At 38.1% G+C, this 25,450-nt stretch overlaps 1 protein-coding gene and 1 non-coding gene across 3 annotated transcripts in view; one reads left to right on the forward strand and one right to left on the reverse strand.

Moving 5' to 3' along the window:
- ZRANB3 (zinc finger RANBP2-type containing 3) overlaps positions 1-25,450 on the forward strand; it is a 293,996-nt gene that overhangs the window by 15,399 nt on the left and 253,147 nt on the right. For both annotated transcript variants that reach the window (XM_069577715.1, XM_069577714.1), the window contains one exon: positions 12,943-13,110. In XM_069577715.1, the coding sequence (XP_069433816.1) occupies positions 12,950-13,110 (161 nt within the window). In that variant the 5' untranslated portion in view covers positions 12,943-12,949. The remainder of the gene's footprint in view (positions 1-12,942; positions 13,111-25,450) is intronic.
- Positions 3,029-3,135, reverse strand: LOC138434818 (U6 spliceosomal RNA). Its single transcript, XR_011254897.1, has one exon. It is a non-coding gene; the product is annotated as a U6 spliceosomal RNA (small nuclear RNA).

Here is a 25,450-nt window from a genome sequence, read left to right on the forward strand (position 1 = left end):
TCAGTTTTCTTGTCCTTAATGTAGGGATAATGAGAACTTATCTTTGTGAGTTGTTTCAAGAATTACAGATTTTCTAAATTTTCCTAGTGTACTGCCTGACAGAAAGAGATCATTAATTAGTGGCAGTTGTTTTACCTTTCTGGAAACAGTTCCCTGTAGAATGAAAGATTGTAGTGTCCTTGTTTTTAAAGTAATTAGATATTCAATATGGAAATTTTAAAGTCCCATCAATTATTTTTAAAATATTATGTAATTTTATAGTTTTCTGAACTTGATCTTTTATCATTTTAGAACATGATTCAAGTTTATTAACAAAACATGATGTTAATTTATTAAATTTAGTTTGTAATTTACTGACAATCCTTAAATATACCTATATCAGATAAAACACAAAGCAGAATGTACTCTATTATGAAACTATGAAGTATGGTAAAATATGAAATAGGTACATTTATAAATTCTGATGAAATCTGAAGAGTTTCTAAGATTTGAGTATATGATTCTGTGGGTAATAACTGAAAATATCTGAGTAGGTAAGTGACATCTTCATAGACTGCCCTTTCAAACTCATATTCAAAGTGCTGTTGTTTTTGTGAACATGTAACTGAGCAGGACCCTATAGGGCCTTCCCAGGACAGACCCCTCTGTCATATCCTCTGCTTTAGCTCCACTGTGTTACCTAGATAATACTCTCTGATGCCCATTTCCTGAGTGGTTTTACAGCGGCTACAGTGAAAGTGTTAGTTGCTCAGTCGTTTCTGACTCTTTGCAACTTCATGGACTGTAGCCCACGAGGCTCCTGTGTCCATGGAATTCTCCAGGCAAGAATACTGAAGTGGGTAGTCAAGTCATTCCTTTCTCCAGATCTTCCATGCCTAGGGATCAAATCCACATCTCCTGCATTGCAGGCAGGTTCTTTACTGTTCGATTCTTGACACCTGCTAAAACCCCCACCAACTGGAAGAAATTAACTACCTAATTGTTGACCTTGAGTACATAGCCCCTACAGCCGACAGGTGCCTAAGGATTGATAAGGTTAACCCGTGTGACACCACCCTGTTACCTCACCATCAACCAGTCAGAGAATTGTGCACAGCTGATCGCAGGCCCTGGGATACCCCTCCCTTTCCTTGCCTTTAAAAATGGTTTGCTGGAACCTTTGCAGATTTCAGGCTTTTGGAGCACTAAGAGCCCTGGAGTTCTTCCTAGCTGTCCTTTAGTTAATGTTATGTACACTTTCCTTCATCACAACCTGATGTCAGTAGATTGCCTTTACTGCATGTCAGCGTGTGGACCTGAGTTTGTTTTGGTAACTTGTGTTTTCTGGATCCGTGTACTTTAGAGCAGAGTTGTTCAGTAGATCTCCATATTCACCATCTGTGGGAAGCAGCAGTTTATTTTAGCTCAATTTGTATTTCCAATAAGGAACTTGGAGTTATTTCTGTTAATATGTGCTTATTTCTGTACTTGGGAAAGCACTGGTGTTACTAGCTTGTGGACCTCCTCCCTCATCTTTGACTACCTGCTTCCTATAATCAGTGGATGGCAGGAGAGGAGGAATGAGTAATCAAATTGCTTGTCATAGGTCACCCAAGATTTATTTAAAATATTTTTACATTTACTTGTGTCCATGTAACCAAATTGCCATAGTAATTAGGACCATTTCCACTAACAATTTATGTTTGGGATGAGTTTATAAAATTTAGTTACCTAGATTAACTGAACTTGTGTTTAAATTTAATTTTACTTATTTGGCAATACTGGGTCTTAATTGCAGTATGTGGGATCTTTAGATTTGTCATGCAAACTCTTAGCTGTGGCGTATGGGATCTAAATCCCTAACCAGGGATCGAACCAGGGCCCCCTGCATTGGGTGCTCGGAGTCTTAGCCAGTGGACCACCATGGAAGACCGTGAACTTGTTTTTAAATTGAACAGAAGATTTGTTTGATACTGTGTGGCATAGAATTTTCTACAGTATTCTAATACCTTGTTATTCTAACATGAAGCCATATTTAATCCATATTTAATAAACTACCCCCTCTCTAATCTTAATCAGTTTGCAAACTGTGTCATTTTCCCTGCTATAACTTGAACTTGGTTTACTTTCTGTCTACCTACATTCTGACTTCTACATTTGAATGCACACCTTAGCTGATCTGGTATGTTAGGTTTTTAGTTCCTCAACTGCAATATTGCCTGTGAACTTTATTTTCACACTAGTTCAGCTATGCACTCCAGTGGTCCCATCTTATATTGTCTCCTCTCTAGGAATTGTTCTGCCTCTAGACTGTTTAATCATGGTCCCTGTCCTTTGGAGTTTTTTTTTTAATTCCTTTTTGGCTGTGCTGCATTGTTTTTTGTTGCTGCTTGGGCTTTTCTAGTGGCAAACAGTGGGGGACTCTCTAGTTGCCATGTGCGGGCTTCTCATTGCAGTGACTTCTCTTGTTGCAGAGCATGGGCTTTAAGGAGAGCAGGCTTCAGTGGTTGTGGCTTCTGAGCTCTAGAGCACAGGCTCAGTAGTTGTGGCACATGCGCTTAGTGGCTCTAAGGTAAATGGGGTCTTCCCAGATCAGGGATCAAACCCATGTCCTCTGCATTGGCTGGTGGATTCTTTACCACTAAGCCATCAGGGAAGCTCCTGAAGTTTTAGTACAACAAATAATGTCGAGTGCATAGTACTGGGCACTGGTCTAGGTGCATGGAAACAAAACAGACAAAAACACCAGAAACAAAACAGACAAAAATCTATGCCCTTTTGGAGAGTTTATAGCCTAGTGGAAAGAGAAGAAAAAAACAAAACCTATAGTCAGTATGCAAATTATATAGTGTTTTACAAGTTGATGAGTGCTATCAAGAAAGAAAAAGTAGAGCAGATAAGAGATAAAAGGGAGTTCAATTTTTTTGTTTTAAAAAATTTTACTCTGAAAAATTTAAGATACATAGCCACAAGAATGGTACCAATATGCTCTTGACCCAGAATCACATATTGTTAATGTTTTGTCATATTTACTTTAAAATTCTCTCTCAAGAATATGTAACGCTTTATGAATTTGTGTGTCATCCTTGTGCAGGAGCCGTGTTAATGTTCTCTATTTTGTTCTAATTTTAGTGTATGTGCTGCCTAAATAAGCACAAACATTGTAGTTTTAAATAAGGTGGTCAAGTTAAGTGTTTGCTGAGAGATTGGCGTTTTAGGAAAGTCTAGAAGGAAAAAAGGGAAGTAGCCATGCAAAGAGGAAGCAGCAGGAGATGGGAATGAGGAGAGTGGAATAGCTAGATGGACCAGCTTGTGTGGAGTCCAAAGCAGGAATGTGTAAGAACATAAGTTTGATAGGAAAAAGTGAGGTGGGGAGGTAATAGGAGGAGGGTACAGAGGGTAGAAGGGCTCATAAACCATTAACAGAGATTTTATCCAGGTAAAATCAGGAGCCACCAAGGAGTGCTGAGAAGTAATGTGATCAGATTTATTTTGTAAAAGTATTTCACTGACTGCTGAATTGAGAGGAGCACAATGGCATCTGGAGTATCAGGCTGCTGCAAGAATTCAGGCTTAGAGATAACATGATGGTGGCTCAGATCAAGCAAGTAGATGTGGAGGTGGTAGGAAACGGTGGGATTCTGAATATGTTTTGAATGTAGAGCCAACAGGAGATGGTGGTGGATTGTATGTGCACTGTGAGGCAAAGCATGAAGTCAAGGAATTGGTGTAACTGGCAAGATGGGATGGGGAAGACCTTTGACGGAGTAAGGTTTGAGAAAGTTCATTTTGGTCAGAGTAAGTTTGAGATGTCTGTTAGACTGCTAGGTAGATATGTCTGGTTGAATATGCCAACAAATCTGAAGTTAAGAAGAGGTCTGATCTTCGCATATGTGTATGGGAGTAATTGGCATAAAGGTAGTATTTAAAGCCATGAAACTAATGAGAACTCTAAAGGAGAGAGCGGAGGATGCTAAAACCTGAGCCCTGGTACTCTCTAAGAAGACAGGGAGAGGAGGAAAATGGAAAAGTTTAGACCAAGAAGGAATAATACATGATACAATCATGAGAGTATCAGTTCAGTTCAGTCGCTCAGTCGCGTCCGACTCTTTGCGACACCATGAATCGCAGCACGCCAGGCCTCCCTGTCCATCACCAACTGCCGGAGTCCACACAAACCCATGTCCGTCGAGTCGGTGATGCCATCCAACCATCTCATCCTCTGTCGTCCCCTTCTCCTCCTGCCCCTAATCCCTCCCAGCATCAGGGTCTTTTCCAATGAGTCAACTCTTTGCATGAGGTGGCGAAAGTATTGGAGTTTCAGCTTTAGTATCATTCCTTCCAAAGAAATTCCAGGGCTGATCTCCTTCAGAATGGATTGGTTGGATCTCCTTGCAGTCCATGGGACTCTCAAGAGTCTTCTCCAACACCACAGTTCAAAAGCATCAATTCTTCAGTGCTCAGCCTTCTTCAAAGTTCAACTCTCACATCCATACATGACCACAGGAAAAACCATAGCCTTGACTAGATGGACCTTAGTCAGCAAAGTAATGTCTCTGCTTTTGAATATGCTATCTAGGTTGCTCATAACTTTTCTTCCAAGGAATAAGCGTCTTTTAATTTCATGGCTGCAATCAACATCTGCAGTGATTTTGGAGCCCCTGAAAACAAAGTCTGACACTGTTTCCACTGTTTCCCCATCTATTTCCCGTGAAGTGATGGGACCGGATGCCATGATCTTCGTTTTCTGAATGTTGAGCTTTAAGCCAACTTTTTCACTCACCTCTTTCACTTTCATCAAGAGGCTTTGTAGTTCCTCTTCACTTTCTGCCATAAGGGTGGTGTCATCTGCATATCTGAGGTTATTGATATTTCTCCTGTCAGTCTTGATTCCAGCTTGTGCTTCTTCCAGTCCAGCGTTTCTCATGATGTACTCTGCATAGAAGTTAAATAAGCAGGGTGACAATATACAGCCTTGACGTACTCCTTTTCCTATTTGGAACCAGTCTGTTGTTCCATGTCCAGTTCTAACTGTTGCTTCCTGACCTGCATACAGATTTCTCAAGAGGCAGGTCAGGAGTCTGGTATTCCGATTTCTTTCAGAATTTTCCACAGTTTATTGTGATCCACACAGTCAAAGGCTTTGGCATAGTCAATAAGGCAGAAATAGATGTTTTTCTGGAACTCTCTTGCTTTTCCCATGAGCCAGCGGATGTTGGCAATTTGATCTCTGGTTTCTCTGCGTTTTCTAAAACCAGCTTGAATATCAGGAAGTTCACGGTTCACATACTGCTGAAGCCTGGCTTGGAGAATTTTGAGCATTACTTTACTAGCATGTGAGATGAGTGCAATTGTGCAGTAGTTTGAGCATTCTTTGGCATGGCCTTTCTTTGGGATTGGAATGAAAACTGACCTTTTCCAGTCCTGTGGCCCCTGCTGAGTTTTCCAAATTTGCTGGCATATTGAGTGCAGAGCTTTCACAGCATCATCTTTCAGGTCCGTCACCTCCACTAGCTTTGTTCGTAGTGATGCTTTCTAAGGCCCACTTGACTTCACATTCCAGGATGTCTGGCTCTAGGTGAGTGATCACACCATCGTGATTATCTGGGTCGTGAAAATCTTTTTTGTACAGTTCTTCTGTGTATTCTTGCCACCTCTTCTTAATATCTTCTGCTTCTGTTAGGTCCATCCCATTTCTGTCCTTTATCGAGCCCATCTTTGCATGAAATGTTCCCTTCATATCTCCGATTTTCTTGAAGAGATCTCTAGTCTTTCCCATTCTGTTCTTTTCCTCTATTTCTTTGCATTGATCGCTGAAGAAGGCTTTCTTATCTCTTCTTGTTATTCTTTGGAACTCTGCATTCAGATGCTTGTATCTTTCCCTTTCCCCTTTTTTTTCGCCTCTCTTCTTTTCAGAGCTATTTGTAAGGCCTCCCCAGACAGCCATTTTGCTTTTTTGCATTTCTTTTCCTTGGAGATGGTCTTGATCCCTGTCTCCTGTACAATGTCACGAACCTCATTCCATAGTTCATCAGGCACTCTATCAGATCTAGGCCCTTAAATCTATTTCTCACTTCCACTGTATAATCATAAGGGATTTGATTGAGGTCATACCTGAATGATCTGGTGGTTTTCCCTACTTTCTTCAGTTTAAGTCTGAATTTGGTAATAAGGAGTTCTGAGCCATAGTCAGCTCCTGGTCTTGTTTTGCTGACTGTATAGAGCTTCCCCATCTTTGGCTGCAAAGAATATAATCCATCTGATTTTGGTGTTGACCATCGGGTGATGTCCATATGTAGAGTCTTCTCTTGTGTTGTTGGAAGAGGGTGTTTGCTATGACCAGTGCATTTTCTTGGCAAAACTCTATTAGTCTTTGCCCTGCTTCATTCCACATTCCAAGGCCTAATTTGCCTGTTACTCCAGGTGTTTCTTGACTTCCTACTTTTGCATTCCAGTCCCCTATAATGAAAAGGACATCTATTTTGGGTGTTAGTTCTACAAGGTCTGTAGGTCTTCATATAACCATTCAACTTCAGCTTCTTTAGCATTACTGGTTGGGGCATAGACTGATTACTCTGATACTGAATTGTTTGCTTTGGAAACGAACAGAGATCATTCTGTCGTTTTTGAGATTGCATCCAAGTACCGCATTTCAGACTCTTTTTGTTGACCATGATGGCTACTCCATTTCTTCTGAGGGATTCCTGCCCGCAATAGTAGATATAATGGTCATCTGAGTTAAATTCACCCATTCCAGTCCATTTTAGTTCACTGATTCCTAGAATGTCGATGTTCACTCTTGCCATCTCCTGTTTGACCACTTCCAATTTGCCTTGATTCATAGACCTGACATTCCAGGTTCCTATGCAATATTGCTCTTTACAGCATCGGACCTTGCTTCTATCACCAGTCACATCCATAGCTGGGTATTGTTTTTGCTGGGGCTCCATCCCTTCATTCTTTCTGGAGTTATTTCTCCACTGATCTCCAGTAGCATGTTGGGCACCTACTGACCTGGGGAGTTTTCCCTACTTTCATCAATTTAAGTCTGAATTTGGCAATAAGGAGTTCATGATCTGAGCCACAGTCAGCTCCCCATCTTGTTTTGTTGACTGTATAGGGCTTCTCCATCTTTGGCTGCAAAGAATATAATCAATCTGATTTTGGTGTAGTGTTCCAGAATTTAAATGAAAAAAAAAAGTGATTTAATGAAGAGGGAATGATTTACTGATATTAAGATGCAGACTTAGAATTCCTTCATGCTCTCTTCCTTTTATTTCCAATTCATTTCCTTTATACCTTTTAAAAAAATATTTATTTTTATTTGTTTACTGATTTGACTACGCCAGGTCTAAGTTATGGCATGCAAGATCTAATTCTCTGACCAGGGTCAAACCTCGGTCGCCTGAATTGGAAGCATGGAGTCGTAGCCATTGAACCAGGAAAGTCCTTTGTATAAACTTATCTGGTTATTGTCTATCTGTTCTTCAGATCTCAGCCTTGATGTGTATATCTGTTAAGAAGCCTTCCAAAACCCCAGATCTGAACACTGTCCTTCTTATATGTTCCACTAACATCTGCCTGGTACATTCCCTGTAGTGTTTCTTGAAAACTGCGTGTGTTCTATGTTATTGTATATCCAGAGCCTTCTGCAATATCTGCTCCACATAAACATGCAAGTTTTTTTTTTTGTTTTTGAATACATGAAAAAAATGAAATTCATTAAGTGAATATTTTTTTAACTGTAATTCTTTACAGAGCAAATATTCTATTTAAAATAGATATTTTCCCTGGGATTTAGTCCTGAGGCAGACATGGAGCATTCTTGTGTTGAAAAGAGAGTAAAGACCCGGATGTATTACCTCAGCCGCTAGCTACATGTTCTTGTTTTATCTTTTTGGTCCACATTATCCCAAACTTTGAGATCAATTGTTACGTGTTAAGCCAGTTTGTTTGTTTTTCCAGCTTTTAAAACTGAAGTTTTAATTTTGAAATCTGTAAATTCATAGCTGTTGTGAGAAATCATGCAAAGAAATAATGCAGGTACAATCCTGTGTACGCTTTACCCAGTTTCCTGCAATGGTAATATCTTGTAAAACTGTAACACGGTATAACCACCAGGATATTGACACAAGCAAGATGGAGAACATTTCCATCTCATGGGGTCCCTCAGGTTGCCCTTCTAGAGTCACAATCTGTTCTTTCTTTTCCCCACCTTAATCCTTGGCAACTACTAATCTCGAAAGGCAATGCCAAAGAATGCTCAAACTACTGCACAATTGCACTCATCTCACATGCTAGTAAAGTAATGCTCAAAATTCTCCAAGCCAGGCTTCAGCAGTACGTGAACCGTGAACTTCCTGATATTCAAGCTGGTTTTAGAAAACGCAGAGAAACCAGAGATCAAATTGCCAACATCTGCTGGCTCATGGGAAAAGCAAGAGAGTTCCAGAAAAACATCTATTTCTGCCTTATTGACTATGCCAAAGCCTTTGACTGTGTGGATCACAATAAACTGTGGAAAATTCTGAAAGAGATGGGAATACCAGACCCCTGACCTGCCTCTTGAGAAATCTGTATGCAGGTCAGGAAGCAACAGTTAGAACTGGACATGGAACAACAGACTGGTTCCAAATAGGAAAAGGAGTACGTCAAGGCTGTATATTGTCACCCTGCTTATTTAACTTCTATGCAGAGTACATCATGAGAAACGCTGGACTGGAAGAAGCACAAGCTGGAATCAAGACTGACAGGAGAAATATCAATAACCTCAGATATGCAGATGACACCACCCTTATGGCAGAAAGTGAAGAGGAACTACAAAGCCTCTTGATGAAAGTGAAAGAGGTGAGTGAAAAAGTTGGCTTAGAGCTCAACATTCAGAAAACGAAGATCATGGCATCCGGTCCCATCACTTCACGGGAAATAGATGGGGAAACAGTGGAAACAGTGTCCGACTTTAGTTTTTTGGGCTTCAAAATCACTGCAGATGGTGACTGCAGCCATGAAATTAAAAGGCACTCCTTGGAAGAAAAGTTATGAGCAACCTAGACAGCATATTCAAAAGCAGAGAGATTACTTTGCTGACTAAGGTGCATCAAGTCAAGGCTATGGTTTTTCCAGTAGTCATGTGTGGATGTGAGAGTTGAACTTTGAAGAAGGCTGAGCGCCGAAGAATTGATGCTTTTGAACTGTGGTGTTGGAGAAGACTCTTGAGAGTCCCTTGGACTGCAAGGAGATCCAACCAGTCCATTCTGAAGGAGATCAGCCCTGGGATTTCTTTGGAAGGAATGATGCTAAAGCTGAAACTCCAATACTTTGGCCCCCTCATGTGAAGAGTTGACTCATTGGAAAAGACCCTGATGCTGGGAGGGATTGGGGGCAGGAGGAGAAGGGGACGACAGAGGATGAGATGGCTGGATGGCATCACTGGCTTGATGGATGTGAGTCTGAGTGAACTCTGGGAGTTGGTGATGGACAGGGAGGCCTGGAGTGCTGCGATTCATGGGGTCGCAAAGAGTCGGAGACGACTGAGCAACTGAACTGAACTGATGAACATCTAGTTGTCCCAGCACTCTTTCTTGAAAAGATTATTCATTTTCTGTGGAATTATTTTGATACTCTTGTCAAAAATCAGCTGACTCTAAGTCTTTAATTATGGAGTCTGAAATTCTAATCGATTGATCTGTCTATCATTATGCTGGTACTACAGTGACTTCATAGCAAGTTTTACAACCAAGTAGTGTAAGTACTTCTTTTAGAAAGATAGTATCAATGGGCAAGTGCTTTCTAAAAGTGTTTTTCTTTTGAGTATTAGGTAAAACATTCCTTTTCTATTAATTAGATTATACCACTACATTTTTAAGTTTTTTATGCATTCAGGTACCTATTAGAGTTATCAGTAAGCCAGCTCATAATTTTAATTTATTTTTTTCTAAACATTTCTGTACTGTTTCAGAGTTCTTCCATCTTCAAATAAAATAATTATTTTTTCTCTTGTTACTCTATTAGAGCAGTTTTTTTATTAAGATTATTTTAGTTTCATTGTTTATTTTTACTAATAACAGTGCCTGATTCAGTCCTCATAAAAGTTGCAATCTGACCTCAACATAGTGGATATTTTTTTTTCTTGGAGTATTTGTTAAATTTTTTTTTCAATATTAAAAAGCAAAGATAATAGGTAGTAAAATGATTTTTGTATATTTTCCTTAGCTCCTTGCCAGTGTCCATCACTAAAACATGGTATCCCTTGTGCCACTTACCCTGAAAGGTTTCTAAGCCCCTATTCCTTCTGGAAAGTAGACATGACTCTTTCTGCTGGTACTACCCTTACCAGAGTAAATTTCACTTAATCCCAATGGTTTTGAATTTTTACTTTCTAGGTTAAAGACTGAAACGTGTATATATGATTAGCAAAATCTATAGGTGTAAGGCAAGCTGGGAGAGCAAGAATCTGTTATTTCCAGCTTTATTTTTGGAAGGTGATACCTGACTCCCACTCATATATGTAATGTAAGGAAATTTCTAAATATAGCAGGGGTCCCGGATATTGGGTGGCTACAAAATATGATATAGGTTTACTATCCCAAGTTGACTCCCAATACATATCCACCCTTGTTCTCTCCCTAGAGTTCCAGATTGATGTATTTTCAAGTCTGTTTGACATATCCACTTCATATCTTGTGATCATTTCTAACTGTATATATTCCTAAAAGATCTGTTGATTTTTTTTCTTCCCAATCCATTTGTTCGTTAGCCTTTAAGTAACTTGTACAGCCTCTCAGTAAACTGCATGACTCCATCACACTGAACATACACCTTGATTTCCCATTTCCCTCATTTTCCCCATGTACTCCATCAGGAAGTCCTGGTAGCTTTACCTCTTGAGAGATTTCCTAAATCTCTATAGTTCCATTGTTAAGGTGATTTTTGCCATGTGCTTTGCAGCATGATAAAGAGTTTCATGCTTTCCCCCTCTTTGAGCCATTTTTCTATTCTTTATTCAGAGTTTTGTTATTGCTGACAAGGTACTGGGGATGCTGACTCAGTGTTGCTTCTGAGAACAGGTCTGAGTTATAAATCACCTCTAAATTCAGTCACCATTGAGGCAGTATGGGCTTTGTGGACTGGCCAAGTCCTATAAGAACATTTCTCACTGCCTTTCTATTGACAGCTTTATCCTTATCTGGTAGTTTTTGAACTATAAGTCAGATTGTGTTCCTTCCCTGCTTAAAACTTTCCAGTGATTGCTATCCAATACAACTTATAGTGAAGAATAAGTGTTCAGTGTATGTGAACCATTCAATATGATAGCCACTAGCCATATGTGGCTGTTGAGAATTGAAACATGGTGAATGGAGCTGAAGAATTTAATTTTTTATTTTAATTACATTTAAATAGCTGTATCTGCCTAATAGTGTATTTGGCAACACATCTCCATTGACTTACCTTCATTCTTAAAGTGGAATCCAAAGTTTTTATGACAGCCTTCTGTGATTTGACATTTGCTTATCTCAACAGCTTCATCTCATGTCGTTCTGTCCCTTGGTTTAACCTCATTGGCCTGCTTTCTGTTTCTAGAAATCACTAAACCCTTTCTCAAATTAGGGTTGTTTCACTTATTCTGTTCACCTGGAGTGCTCTTCTATCACCTTTGAACCTGACTGGTTCTTTCACATCCTTTAGACTGTAGAGCAAGCATCACCTAAGAGTGGACTTTCCCGGTCAGCTTGCCTAAAGTAGCTATTACCCTCTTAAGGTCCTTCATAATACTTGTACTATATACTGTAATTAATCTCCTTGTTTATTTGTTTATTTTCAGTCTACCCCTCAAGAATGTAAGCTCTGTGGGGGTGTGATCTTTGCTTCTCTAGATTGTGGCATGTTGTACCTATTTGTTAATAATATATATTTGTCAGATTCTTGATATTCTTAAACATTATGCACAGAGATTAATTGCTTTTTTAGGGGAGTGGGAGGCTAAAGTTTATAAGTCTAAGTAATTGATAATTAAAGCAAATTTGTTTTTTAAAATGATATGAGGTTATAAATAGATGAAAGTTGCAATCTAAATACAAAGTGCCATATTAAAGAAGCTTTATAGTTCAGTGATTTAATAGGATTTTTTTCCTTGCAGAGTTCTAAGAATTTGAAGATATATGAAATTTTTATGTTAGAAAATTAAAACTATATCTGTGGAAACCCCTGGTGAGAAAGGTGCTAATCAGGCTATGTTTACACTGTGGATTCAAGTGGTTGAAGAATTCATTTTAATATTTTAAAATCAATCTAATTTAATAATATTGAGTTAATTTAATAATTATACATTTGGAGTTAGTGTCTTTGTATCTTAGCATTTTTAAAGTGCAATTTAGAAATTCCCTGGGGGTCCAATGGTTATGACTCTCCACTTTGACCGCTGAGAGCCCAAGTTCCATCCCATCAGGGAACCAAGATGCCACAAGCCACATGGTAGGCCCAAATAAACAAATAAATAAATGATAAAATTTAATTTGACTTCATTCTTAGAAAATCTGATATAATGTGAAGATGAATATCTATAAAAGGATCAACTATAAAAGGAATTTCATCTTTCTGTAACAAATTCATTCCTATTTTAAAAATGATATATTTCATTATATATTTCTAGTTGATTTATAACTTTTCAGTAATACATTTATTGCTTATAACAGGTTATTGTTACATTATGGCTCAACTATTAATAGAAGTACAAATGAAATAGAAAATGCTGGTCCCTAGACAGTGCAACAAGTAATTGCTTTTGGATTCAGTGCTTTGAATTTTCTTAATTGCTTATTCTGAGAACATGATTTAACCAGTTTATATCTGGTATAACAAGACTACTAATAAGTACTTTAATATTATTTATCTTTAATTTTCTAATACACTTAGTAATATCTATTTCCTTCACCGCTTCCCTTGTGATTTTTGTTTTGTGTTTAGGATCATCATGTCCAGAGGTCATAACATAAAAAAGTCTCTTACACCTCAAATTTCTTATTCGACAAGTGAATCTTACGAACAGCTGGATTTTTTGCCTGACAAACTAAGAGCAAAGCTGCTTCCTTTCCAGAAAGATGGCATCACTTTTGCCCTGAGAAGAGATGGCAGGTAAATACTTTTTTCAAGACATGGTAAAATGATAAATCTGTCAAGTGTGTGTGTGTGTATAATTTTTTCATTGTTGTTCAGTAGCAAAGAGTCAGATGTGACTTGAGTGACTGAACAACAATGAAAAAAATTTTTTGTGTATACGTAGTCTTCCCATTGATTTGATTTTTTTTTTTTTTCTGGATCATGAAATAATAGCTAGATCCTGAATAAGTAGAAACAAAAGCTTTAGGGGACATTTTTGGGTTAACTGGGAAAACTTCAACTGGACTGTATTAGAGTGATGTTATCAAATTATAGATATAGTGATGGTATTATAGTTGAACAGAATAATGTTTTTGTTCCTGGGAAATGCATGATAAAGAATTTGGGGATAAAGAATCTTGCTATCTAAAGCCTATTTTCTACATTTTCCCAAAAGGGAAAGGCGTGTATTTGTTTAGAGAAACTTTGAGGGGTCAGCCAAAATATTAACACTGTGAACGTTTGAGTGGTATTATAGTGTGTTCATCATATTATTCTTTTTGGCTTTTACATGAGAATTTTCCAAAAACAGAAATTGATGTTTTTTCATGCCTTAATAAATCATCTTTTATCTGTATCTGATTTTATTTTTCTCTTTGTGTTTGGAGTACTACAGTTGTACTATAATTTATTCTATATGATTTGCTTTTTATTTATCCTGGTTAGTCTTATACATTTTTAATGTGGGATTTGTGTCATGTTGATTCTGGGAAATTTTCATTCTTCAAATATCGATTCTCACTCATTCTCTTCAGTATCTTCTTCTGCTACTCCAGTTAGACTTATATTTGACCTTTTCTCTCTATCCTATGCTTCCATTAATGTCTCATTATCTTTGTTACATTATGGTTGTTTTTAAAAATCTCTCATATATATAATTGAACTATTCTAATCTATTTACTCACATATTCAGTTTTTAAAGACCTTTTTAAATGATGAATAAAGTATATGGAAAAGCATGTGCAGATCATAAACATACAACTTGAAGATAGCCATTCACCAAAATCACAAAGGAGAACATTACCCGCATCCCAGAAACCTTCCTTTTGCCCTCTCGCAATCCCTGTTGGCTCCCTCCTTTCCAAATGTAATCACCATCCTGACTTATTATGCCACACATTACTTTTACATGTTCAACTGTATTGTTGTAATCACCCAATGGACATAGTTTGGGTAAACTCCGGGAATTGGCTATGGACGGGGAGGCATGGAGCGCTGCAGTCAGTGACAGAGTGTGACATAACTAAGCAATTGAACTGAACTGGATTGAATCGTCCATTTGTACTCTTTTGTGTCTGACTTCTCTCATTCACCATCACTGCAAGATCCTTCAGTATTGTTGCATGTAGTTGTAATCGGTTCATTCCCATTGCTGTATAAAATTCCATTGGGTAAATATACCGTAATTTATTTATTCATTGTACTGTTGATGAGCACTTGGGTTGTTTCTAGTTTGAGGCTTTTAAAGATAACAGTGCTGTGAACATTCTTAGACTATTGGTAAAAATATATACACATTTTTATTGTACATATATTAGGAAGAGGAATCATTGGGTTATAAATATTCATATATTCCACTAAGAAGATGCCACCTGTGTTAATCTGTCAGTACTATCAAAATGAAGTATTGACTGGGGGCTGGACAATGGTTAAACTGAAACTTACTATTTTTGCAGTTCCTGAGTCTAGAATTCCAAAATCAAGATGCTGGCAGAGTTGATTGCTTCTCAGAACTGTGAGAGGAGGATCTGCTCCAGGTCTCTCTTCTTGGCTTTGTGTTGGATATCTTCTGCCAATGTCTTTTCACATCATCTTCCTTCTATTTGTGTCAAAAATTTCCCATCTTATAAAGATATCAGTCATAACTGGATTCAGGCCCACCTTAATGACCGGATTACATAGGCACTGACTCTGTTTCCAAATCAGTTCACATTTTGGGGGACTGGATGCTAAGACTTCAACATATGAATTTTGGGGTTACAGTTCAACCCATAACTTGACCATACATTTTTCAAAGTGGTTTTACTGATTTATACTTGTGTCCCCAGTGTGAAAGAGTTCCATTTGTACCACCAATACCTTGTTTTGCTTAGCTGTAATTTCGTTTTAGGTATTCTTGTAGGAATATAGTGATATCCACTGAATTTTCATGTACACTTTTCTGATAGTAAATGAAGCTTGACAGCTTTTCATAATGCTTATTAGCTGTTCGGATATCCTATTCTGTTAAGTGCTTGTTCGTGTCTTATCCATTTTTCTCCTGGGTTTTCTGCCTGCCTTTTTCTTACCATTTTGTAGAGACTTATCAGATTTATATTCTGGATGAGTCTTTTGTCAGGTATCTGTGTTGCAAATGATTTTTCTCAGGCCATGGCTTGCTTTTACACTCTCTTAATGATGCCTTGATAAGCAGACATTCTCATATTTAATTTCCTGTTAAATATTCTTTACTGGTATTGTGTTTTATGGCTGACGCCTTTTGTGTCCTATTTAAGAGATCTTTGTCTACTACAAGGTTGTGAAGATACTTTCCTGTGTTTTCATCTAAAAACTTCTTTGTCTTACGTTTTTACATTTAGAATGACAGTCTACTTGGTTTTTTGTTGGTTTGTTTGGCTGCTTGACTTGCAGGAACTTAATTCCTGGACCAGGGATTGAAGCCAGGCCCTGGGAAATGAAAGCTCGGAGTCCCAATCACTGGACTGCCGGGGAATTCCCTGCAGTCTACTTGGAATTGATTTTTATGTGTGGTGTAAGGCAGTGGCCCCAACCTTTTTTGGCACCAGGGACCAGTGTCATGGAGGACAGTTTTTCCACAAAACGTGTTGGTAGGGGGAGGGAATGGTTTTGGGATGATTCAAGAGCCCTGCATTTGTTGTGCACTTTATTTCTATTATTAGTACATCAACTCCACATCAGATCATATAGGCATTAAATCCCAGAGGTTGGGGACCCTAGGTGTAAGGTAGAGGTGATGGTGGATTAATAGGTTATTTATTTATTTAATTTTTATATATGAACATAAAATTGCACCATCACAATTTATTAAAAAGACCAGCTTTTCCCCGCTGCACTTGAGTGTCACATTTGTTATAAATCAAGTAATTCTATGTGTATCTCTGTATTATAAGTGCTGTTGAATAGAACTTTCTGCCATGATGGAAATGTTAGTATATGTACTATTCAATTTAATAGCTGGCTGCTGAGATATTGAAATGTGGCAAGTGCTCAAAAGGACTGAATTTTTTATTTTAACTAATTTTAATTTATTTAAATAGCTACATATGTTTAGTGGCTACCATATGGGACCGTGTAGGTGTAGATTCTTTTTTCTGTTTGAACGATTGCCAATCTTCGTGACAGTACCATACTTCTTAATTACTATAACTTTATAATAGATATTTTAGTATAAGTTTTCAACCCTGTTCTTTTTTCAAAATTGTTTTTTCTGTTGTTGACTTTCTGCATTGACCCTAAATTCTACAACTCATTGTTCAGTTTTCACAAAAAAGTTGCTAGGATTATGAATAGGATTGTTTTGCATATATAGGTCAGTTTGTGGATAATTGATATCTTTATAATAGAGAGTATTTTAATCCATGAATGTGAATTATTCTTCCATCTCTTTAGTTGTTCTACTTTTACTTTCACCTCAATTATTATATCATCTTCCCCTTGTTTAATTTCTGTTTCAGTAAAGTATTTTGAGTTCTTTTGTTTGTTGTTGTGTTATTGTTTTTTGGCTACACCATGCACGGCTTCTGGAATTTTAGTTTCCAGGTGAGGGGTCAAACTTCATGACAGTGAGAGTATGGAGTCCTAACCACTGGGCTGTCAGGGAATTCCCTTGATAAAATTTTATAGTTTTCAGTATATAATTTTTCACATATATCATTAAATTTATTCCTAGATATTTATATCTTTGGTGCTACTATAAATTAACTTTTCCCCCTAGGTGTTTAATATTTTTGGTGCTGTTATAAGTTGTCTTTTCTCCTCCCCTTGCTGTTTTTTCTTTGCTCAGCTCTCCAAAATTTGACTATGATGTTCCTAAGTGTGGTTTTCTTTGCATTTATGCTTCTTAATCTGTGGACTGATGTCATTCATTAGCTCTGCATAATTCTCAGTTGTTATCTCTTCAACTACTATTTTTGCTCCTTCTTAATACTCCTTGAAAGTAAAAAGTGAAAGTGAAGTCGCTCAGTTGTGTCTGACTCTTTGCAACCCCATGGACTGCAGCCTACCAGGGTCCTCTGTCCGTGGGATTTTCCAGGCAAGAGTACTGGAGTGGGTTGCCATTGCCTTCTCCATGCCTCCAGTTATATCCATTGGACCTTTTCTCAGTGTCTCACATACCTCTTATTGCATTTTTTGTATTTTCTTACTTTAAATTTCTCTGCTTCAGTTGGATATTTTTGTTTAGCCATAGTTTTGTTAACTGTTGTTATGTTTCACTGTTAAGTTAATCTATTGATTTCTCTTAAGGAAGAGACATCACTGAAAGTACCGGCAACCAAAACCCATGCACTATGTCTAAAACAAGGAAGCTGAAATTATTACTTGCTAAGCAAGGAAGACTTAAACTTCTTAGATTTCTTGTGCTTCTTAGACTGGCTCTCTGCTGAGAGCCAGCGTGAGGAATTCCACCCGTGACAAGGTCATGCGGCAGAGCTCTGCTGGCAAGGCTATTCAGACCTCAGGTTTTCCCCCTGGAATTTCCTGAGCATCCACCCCCCAAAAATAAGAATCTGCCTACTTTTCCACTCTTCTGATATTCTCTGGAAAAAGTCAATTCAGGGCTTTAGTCTTCTGCATTTGAAAGAGTGTTTCAATCCAAAAACCCCTCTGATGGCTTTCTAGCCTGCCTGCAGGGCTCGTACAGCTGCGCATGTGTTTGAGGCCTCCAGACCCCAGGAGGCACAGGAAGCTTAAAACATGCTAGGAATGTAGGGGCTTCCGAGGCGTCAAAATCATTAGAATAGGACTGATTAAAGGTTTCATTTGTTGAGCCAATACTTGCTGCCAAATTTTCATATTCTTTATTTTTAGATATAGTTGGTATATAGAAAAACAAGTAGTAGACCTGGTATTAGCAACATTAGATCTTTAAGTTAAGTACCTTCTTTATTATAACCCACTGCACCTTTGTTCTATAGAGATGTAACTTTAGTGCTTTAAGGAGATGCAGATTAAAGAAAAACGCTTCAGGGGAAACGAGATTAACATTCATTAAGAAAGAGAGCCAAAAATGTGTTAGCAAGCCTCCTGGCCAGAAGATATGTAAATCACCTGAAACCTTTTGTATACAAAAAGATATACAGAAAGGGTCAGGACTGCTGCCCCTGCGTGACTCTGTATCTTCCATTATGTAAAATTTAGGGTATATAAACACCTTTTAAATAATAAAGTTGCAGGGGGTTTTTGCACAAGCCTGGCCTCCCCCGTGTCGATTCTTTCTCTTGCTCCCTCCCTCTCCTTTTCAGGCTGATCCCTTGGAACGTGGAGGCTCACTGTGTCTACTTACTTGTCCCGGCTTCTAAGATCCAAAAGAGAGAGAGCCCAAGGCGGGGCACTCTCCGATATTCAAACGGGTGCCGGTGGCCTAACGCAGACGGTGCAAGCTCCTTGTCTCGAACTTTATTGGTTTTCCACGTAACCCAAGTTAATCAGCCTCTTCTCTCCACTTAATTTTTCCTACTACACTATTTCTTCCTAATCTGATCTTATATTAATAAATAAATAAGTCTTTCCTCGCTGACTCCGTCTACTCTTCGAATTCCTTGGATCCACCGGGGCTGGACCCCGGCAGCTCTCTAAACAAAGTGAAAAGTTGGTATAGTATCTGGTTTGGGGGAAGTCTTTAGGCGTTTAAAAAGCAGGATTATTTAAGAACTTGCTGAATTTCAGAGTATAGTTTATAGAGATTAGCTGACTAATGTCAAAGAACAGTCCTTTCCTTTCTTGAAATTGAAGAATAGGAGCATTTTGTTTTCTGTTCCTAATGTCAGATAAGTATATCCAATTTCTGTCTGCCTGGTATGTTGTTGGTATCCCTTTTCTTGCCATGTTTTAATTCCATCTATTATTTCTGTAAATATCTAGAACAGACTTACATTATCTGAAGTCCTTTGGAGGCTCATTTTGCCTTTCGTTGTTATTGTTGTTCGTGATAGCTTATTTCCCAATTGTATTTGCTAATTAAAAATTTTTTTTAAATAATCAAGTAATCTTAATTTCTGGGAATTTTAAGAAACCTAAATAGTGGGTAAATTCTTTTAGAGAGAATTGACAAAATTAAATATTTGGTCTAGCATTTTCCAGGTCACATAGGCAGTATCTAATTCATTTTTAGATAGGCTGATGATTATAAGTTTTGATCATTGATTTTTCTCCCCATGCCGAGCCTTTTGTCTCCTTAGTGGCTTTTAAAATTATTTAGGTATAATTAAATTTTTTAAATGCACAGGTTTTAAATATACAGTTCAGTGGATTCTGCTGTATGTATATATATATGTGTTTTCAGACATATCAGCATATAAAATACTTCCATTTTCCAGAATAGGTTGCTTTTTAGTCAACATCTTCCCCCTAAGTTAGACAACGAGTGATCTGATTTCTGTCACCAGAATGTACTTTTTTATAGTTTGTTGATGCTCTCAGAGTATTTTTAACTTTATTTTGAAGTAATTTTAATTTATAGAAAAGTTATTCTGAAAAGTATAGAAATAACGTTCATATACCTTTTACCTAGTTTAATTATAAACCTTTTACACTCAAGTTTTACTTTTTTAGTTCTCTCTCCCTTTCCCTCTCTCTCTACATACATGGGTTTGTTTTTTTTTTTTCTGAATCACTTGAAAGTAGGTTGCATATATCATGATCCTTTAACCTGGAATGTTTCAATGTAGTATGTATTTTTTAAGAGCACAGATATTCTCTATCATAGCCACAGTACATTGATCAAATTCAGGAAATTTAACTTCCATGTAATTCTTTCATCTGAGTGGGGAAGTATGCATGCATGTGTGCGTGCTTGGTCATTCAGTCATGTCTAACTCTTTGCAACCCTTTGGACTGTAGCCCTCCAGGCTCCTCTGTCCATTGGATTTTTCAGGCAAGAATAGTGGAGTGACTTGCCATACCCTCCTTCAGGGGATCTTCCTGACCCAGTGATTGAACCTGCATTTCTTGTGTCCACTGCATTGCAGGCAGATTTTTTTTTTTTATCTTTTATTTATTTTTTTTAAACAGAAGTATTTGGTTTTTAACTTTACAATATTGTATTGGTTTTGCCATACATCAACATGAATCTGCCACGGGTGTATAAGTGTTCCCCATCCTGAAGCCCCCTCCCCCCTCCCTCCCTGTACCATCCCTCTGGGTCATCCCAGTGCACCAGCAGGCAGATTCTTTACCTGCTGAGCTATTTGGGGAAGCCCTTAATCTACAAGTCAGTTGTCACTGGTTCTAGTAATATCCTTACAGCATTTTTTTTCTTTTAGCGCAAGATCCAGGCCCAGATCAATTTTTGAGTTTAGTGATATCTCTTTCCTTTAACGTAGGACATTTCCACAGCCTTTCATGACACAAGTGTTTTTTTTTAAGAATATGCGTGCTAAGTTGCTTCAGTCGTGTCTGACTCTGTGACAGTGTGGACTGTGGCCTGCCAGACTCCTCTATCCATGGGATTCTCCAGGCAAGAATACTGGAGTCGGTTGCCATCCCCTCCTCCAGGGGATCTTCCTGACCCACGGATCGAACCGGCGTCTGTTATATCTCCTGCATTGACAGGTGGATTCTTTACCACTAGTGCTACCCAGGAAGGCCCTTTTAAGAATATAGGGCTGTTTATTTTATAGAATGTCTCAATTTGTTTTAATGTTTTCTCATGACAGGATTTAGATTAGTCCTGTCTGGATTAGTATGTGAGATCAAGGTCCTGTCCTTGTCAGAATATTGCTTTTGTAGACAAACTGTATCTGTCAACCCCTTACTGGTAGTATTAATTTTGATTGCTAGTCAAAGTGTTGTAGTTTCTCTCTATATAGTTATTATTTTTCCCTATCTCAGTTGTTGCCTATTTAGCAAACAGCTAACAAGAAATGTTTAGACATACAAATATATTTCTTATTCATTTTTTTCCTCTTGGATTTAGCATCCATAGATAATTACTGCTCAAAATAATTTTTGCCATGTAGTTGTTAAAATGTTGATTTATCGACTGGCATTCGGCACTACGGAAGAGCTCTCCCTCTGCCCAACAATTTCTTTCTCTCTGTCTCTGCTCTATTCATCCCTCCTCAAAATGAGACCATGGAATACTATATACATTGAATGGGTTCTAATCCCTTTTGGTACCATAGCTTACATTTCTGTCTTTTGGAACTTGTTTTGAGTGGAATACAGTTTATATGTATCTGATTTCTCTTGTTCAACATGTTTTTGAGATTCATATACATTCTTTTGATCTATGAGTGTTAGGCATTTATTAACTTAATGATGGACATTTGTGTTGCTTCTAATTTAGGAGTCTTACAATACAGATGGTATTAACATTCCTACCAGTCCTTTTTTGGACATGCTCTCAATTCTCTTGTTTGGTTTTAGGGTAGGTGTCTGTTTAACTTTCTAAGAAAACTGCCAAACTGCCCAACTTTTTTCCCAACCCATCAGCAATATATGAGAGTTCTCTATGCTTGAAGTCTTTGCTAACATTTGATGTTGTCAGCTTATATCATTTTAGCTACTCACAATTAATAGATCTTCAAGAAGAAGCTCATTGTATTTTAATTTGTATCTTCCTAATGGCTAATGATGTTGAATCTTTCTCTGCTTATTTGCTGTCTGTCTTTCTACATGAGATAGATACATCTTATACTAATGCTTTACCTGTGTTTTATTTTTATCACTGATTTGAAGGAGTTCTTTTCGTATTCTGCATAAATGACCTTTGTCAGATATGTGAGTTATGAATATTTTCTCCTAGTCTGTACCTTGCCTTTTATTTTACTCTTTGGCTGTGCTACACAGCATGTGAAATCTTAGTTCCCCAACCAGGAATCAAAGCCACGCCCCCTGCAGTGGAAGTGTGGAGTCTTAACCACTGGAACTCCAGAGAAGTCGTCTACCCATGCCTTTTAATTTTCTTCAGAAAATCCCTTGATAAATATAAATTTTTAATTTTGATAAAATCCAATTTATCCAGTTCTTATAGTGTAGTAGTTTTTTAAAATTAATTTTTATTGGAATATAGTTGATTTATAGTGTTGTGTTTCTGCTGTACAGCAAAGTGATTCAGTTATGTGTGTGTGTGTGTTTGTGAGTTGCTTGGTTGTGTCTGACTTTGCGACCTCATGGATTGTAGCCCACCAAGTTCCTCTGTCCATGGAATTTTTCAGGCAAGATGACTGGAGTATGTAGCCATTTCCTTCTCTAGGGGTTCACAACCCATGGATCAAACCCAGTTTTCTTCACTGCAGGCAGATTCTTTACCATCTGAGCCACAATAGGAGACCGTATCTGTGGGGCAAGAAAAGGCTTACTGCTGACAACATAAAAAGCACTACGATAAATCTACCTATAGCACATGGTACTCTACTGAATACCCTGTAATGACCACCTATATGGGAAAAGCATCTAAAAAGAGTGGATATATATATTACATATTAAAAAAGTAGATTTCCCTGTGCTAGACAATAGGTTTATTGTAGTGCTTTTTATGTTGTCAGCAATGTCTTTTCTTACCCCAAGATCACAGATATGGTCTCCTGTGTTTTGTATTGAAAGCTTTATAGTTTTTGCTTTTGTGTTTTGATATATTTTTCACCTCTAATTTTTTTATATGGAGTGAGATGAGAGTTCTAGGTTCAGATTTCTCTCACTCTGATATCCAGTTATTCAGCACCATTTGTAGAAAAGTCTCCATATATTCTTTTCCATAAATTACCTTTGTGCCCTTATGGCAAAGCAATTGACCAAACAGGTATAAATCTACTTACTTCCCAATTGGTTTCCTTTTGCATGTAACTCTCTATTGTCACCGCTTTCCCATTTTCACTTATGTTGTAGCTTTCTTAGGCTCACATTTTGTTTAGGATCCTCACTTCCACTGTTCACTTTGTATATATCTATTGCTTTGCTTGACTATTAAGTCTCCAGGTTCCCTGTTGGTGGTGTCTGCAGGCTCCTTCAATGTGGTCTATAGCCTTATCACTAACTTGTTACTCTGAGATTGACTTTCTCTCTTGTTTCTGGTCATTGTAAAGTTTTTTTACTTTTCTTCAGGCCAGCTCTACATTTTATAATAAAATATAGTATTTTATCTATTATTATTTTTCAGTTCAGTCGCTCAGTTGTGTTCAGCTCTTTGCCATCCCATGGACTACAGCATGCCAGGCTTCCCTGTCCATCACCAACTCCCAGAGCTTGCTCAAACTCATGTCCATTGAGTTGGTAATGCCATCCAACTATCTCATTCTCTGTCGTCTGCTTCTCCTCCTGCCTTCAGTCTTTTCCAGCATTAGGGTCTTTTCCAGTGGGTCAGTTCTTCACATCAGGTGGCCAAAGTCTGGAGTTTCAGCTTCAGCATCAGTCCTTCAAATGAATATTCAGGACTGATTTCCTTTGGATGGACTGGTTGGATCTCTTTGCAGTCCAAGGGACTCTCAAGAGCTTTCTCCAATACCACAATTCAAAAGTGTCAATTCTTCTGCACTCAGCTTTCTTTATAGTCCAACTTTCACATCCACACATGACTACTGGAGAAACCATAGCTTTGACTAGATGGACCTTCGTCGACAAAGTAATGTCTCTGCTTTTTAATATGCTATCTAGGTTGGTTATGGGTTTTCTTTCAAGGAACAAGCACCTTTTAATTTCATGGCTTCAGTCACCATCTGCAGTGATTTTGGAGCCCAAAAAATAGTCTCACTGTTTCCATTGTTTCCCCATCTATTTTCTATGAAGTGATAGGACTGGATGCCATCTTAGTTTTCTGAATGTTGAGTTTTAAGCCAGCTTTTTCACTCGCCTCTTTCACATTCATCAAGAGGCTCTTTAGTTCTTCTTCACTTTCTGCCATAAGGGTGGTGTCATCTGCATATCTGAGATTATTGATATTTCTCCCTGCAATCTTGATTGCAGCTTGTGCTTCTTCCAGCCTGGGATTTCTCATGATGTACACTGCATTATTATTTTCAGGTGTTTGAAAAGGAAAGGGTTTTTAGAATATCTAAACCACCATAGTACTGGGAGCATAAATCTTAATCTTACTGTTAAATCCTCATTTGGGATTATACTCTTTATCATTATAAAATACCTGTATTATCAGTTCAGTTCAGTTCAGTCACGTCTGACTCTTTGCGACCCCATGAATTGCAGCACGCCAGGCCCCCCTGTCCATCACCAACTCATGGAGTTCACTCAGATTCACGTCCATCGAGTCCGTGATGCCATCCAACCATCTCATCCTCTGTCGTCCCCTTCTCCTCCTGCCCCCAATCCCTCCCAGCATCAGAGTCTTTTCCAATGAGCCAACTCTTCGCATGAGGTGGCCAAAGTACTGGAGTTTCAGCTTTTGCATCATTTCTTCCAAAGAAATCCCAGGGCTGATTTCCTTTAGAATGGATTGGTTGGATCTCCTTGCAGTCGAAGGGACTCTTAAGAGTCTTCTCCAACACCACCTGTATTATATAAAACTAGTTAATTCTTTCATTTTATACTCTAAATTTGACAATCTTCCTTGGTGGCTCAGATGGTAAAGCATCTGCCTGCAATACGGGAGACACGGGTTCGATCCCTGGGTCGGGAACATCCCCTGGAGAAGGAAATGGCAACCCACTCCAGTACTATTACCTGGAAAATTCCGTGGATGGAGAAGCCTGGTAGGCTACAGTCCATGGGGTCGCAAGAGTCGGACACAATTGAGCAACTTCACTTTATACTCTGAATTTAATCCTGTGTAATATCCCAACAACTATTTCTTTAATTTTAATTAAAAATTTAAAAAAATTTATTTTATTGAAGTACAGTTCATTTACAATGTTGTATTAATTTCTGCTATGTGTGCGTGTATGCTAAATTTAGTCATACTGACTCTTTGCAACCCCATGGATTGTAACTGGCCAGGCTCCTCTGTCCATGGAATTCTCCAGGCAAGTATAGTGGAGTGGGTTACCATTCCCCTCTCCAGGGGATCTTTCCAACCCAGGGATGACACCTGTGTCTCCTGCATTGCAGGTGGATTCCTTACCTCTGAGTACCAGAGAAGCTCTATTTCTTTCCGACCATGGTTTTCTTTCTTTTTTTTTTTTAGCAT

This window comes from Ovis canadensis, chromosome 2, assembly GCF_042477335.2.
Source record: "Ovis canadensis isolate MfBH-ARS-UI-01 breed Bighorn chromosome 2, ARS-UI_OviCan_v2, whole genome shotgun sequence".
Taxonomy (NCBI): Eukaryota; Metazoa; Chordata; class Mammalia; order Artiodactyla; family Bovidae; genus Ovis; species Ovis canadensis.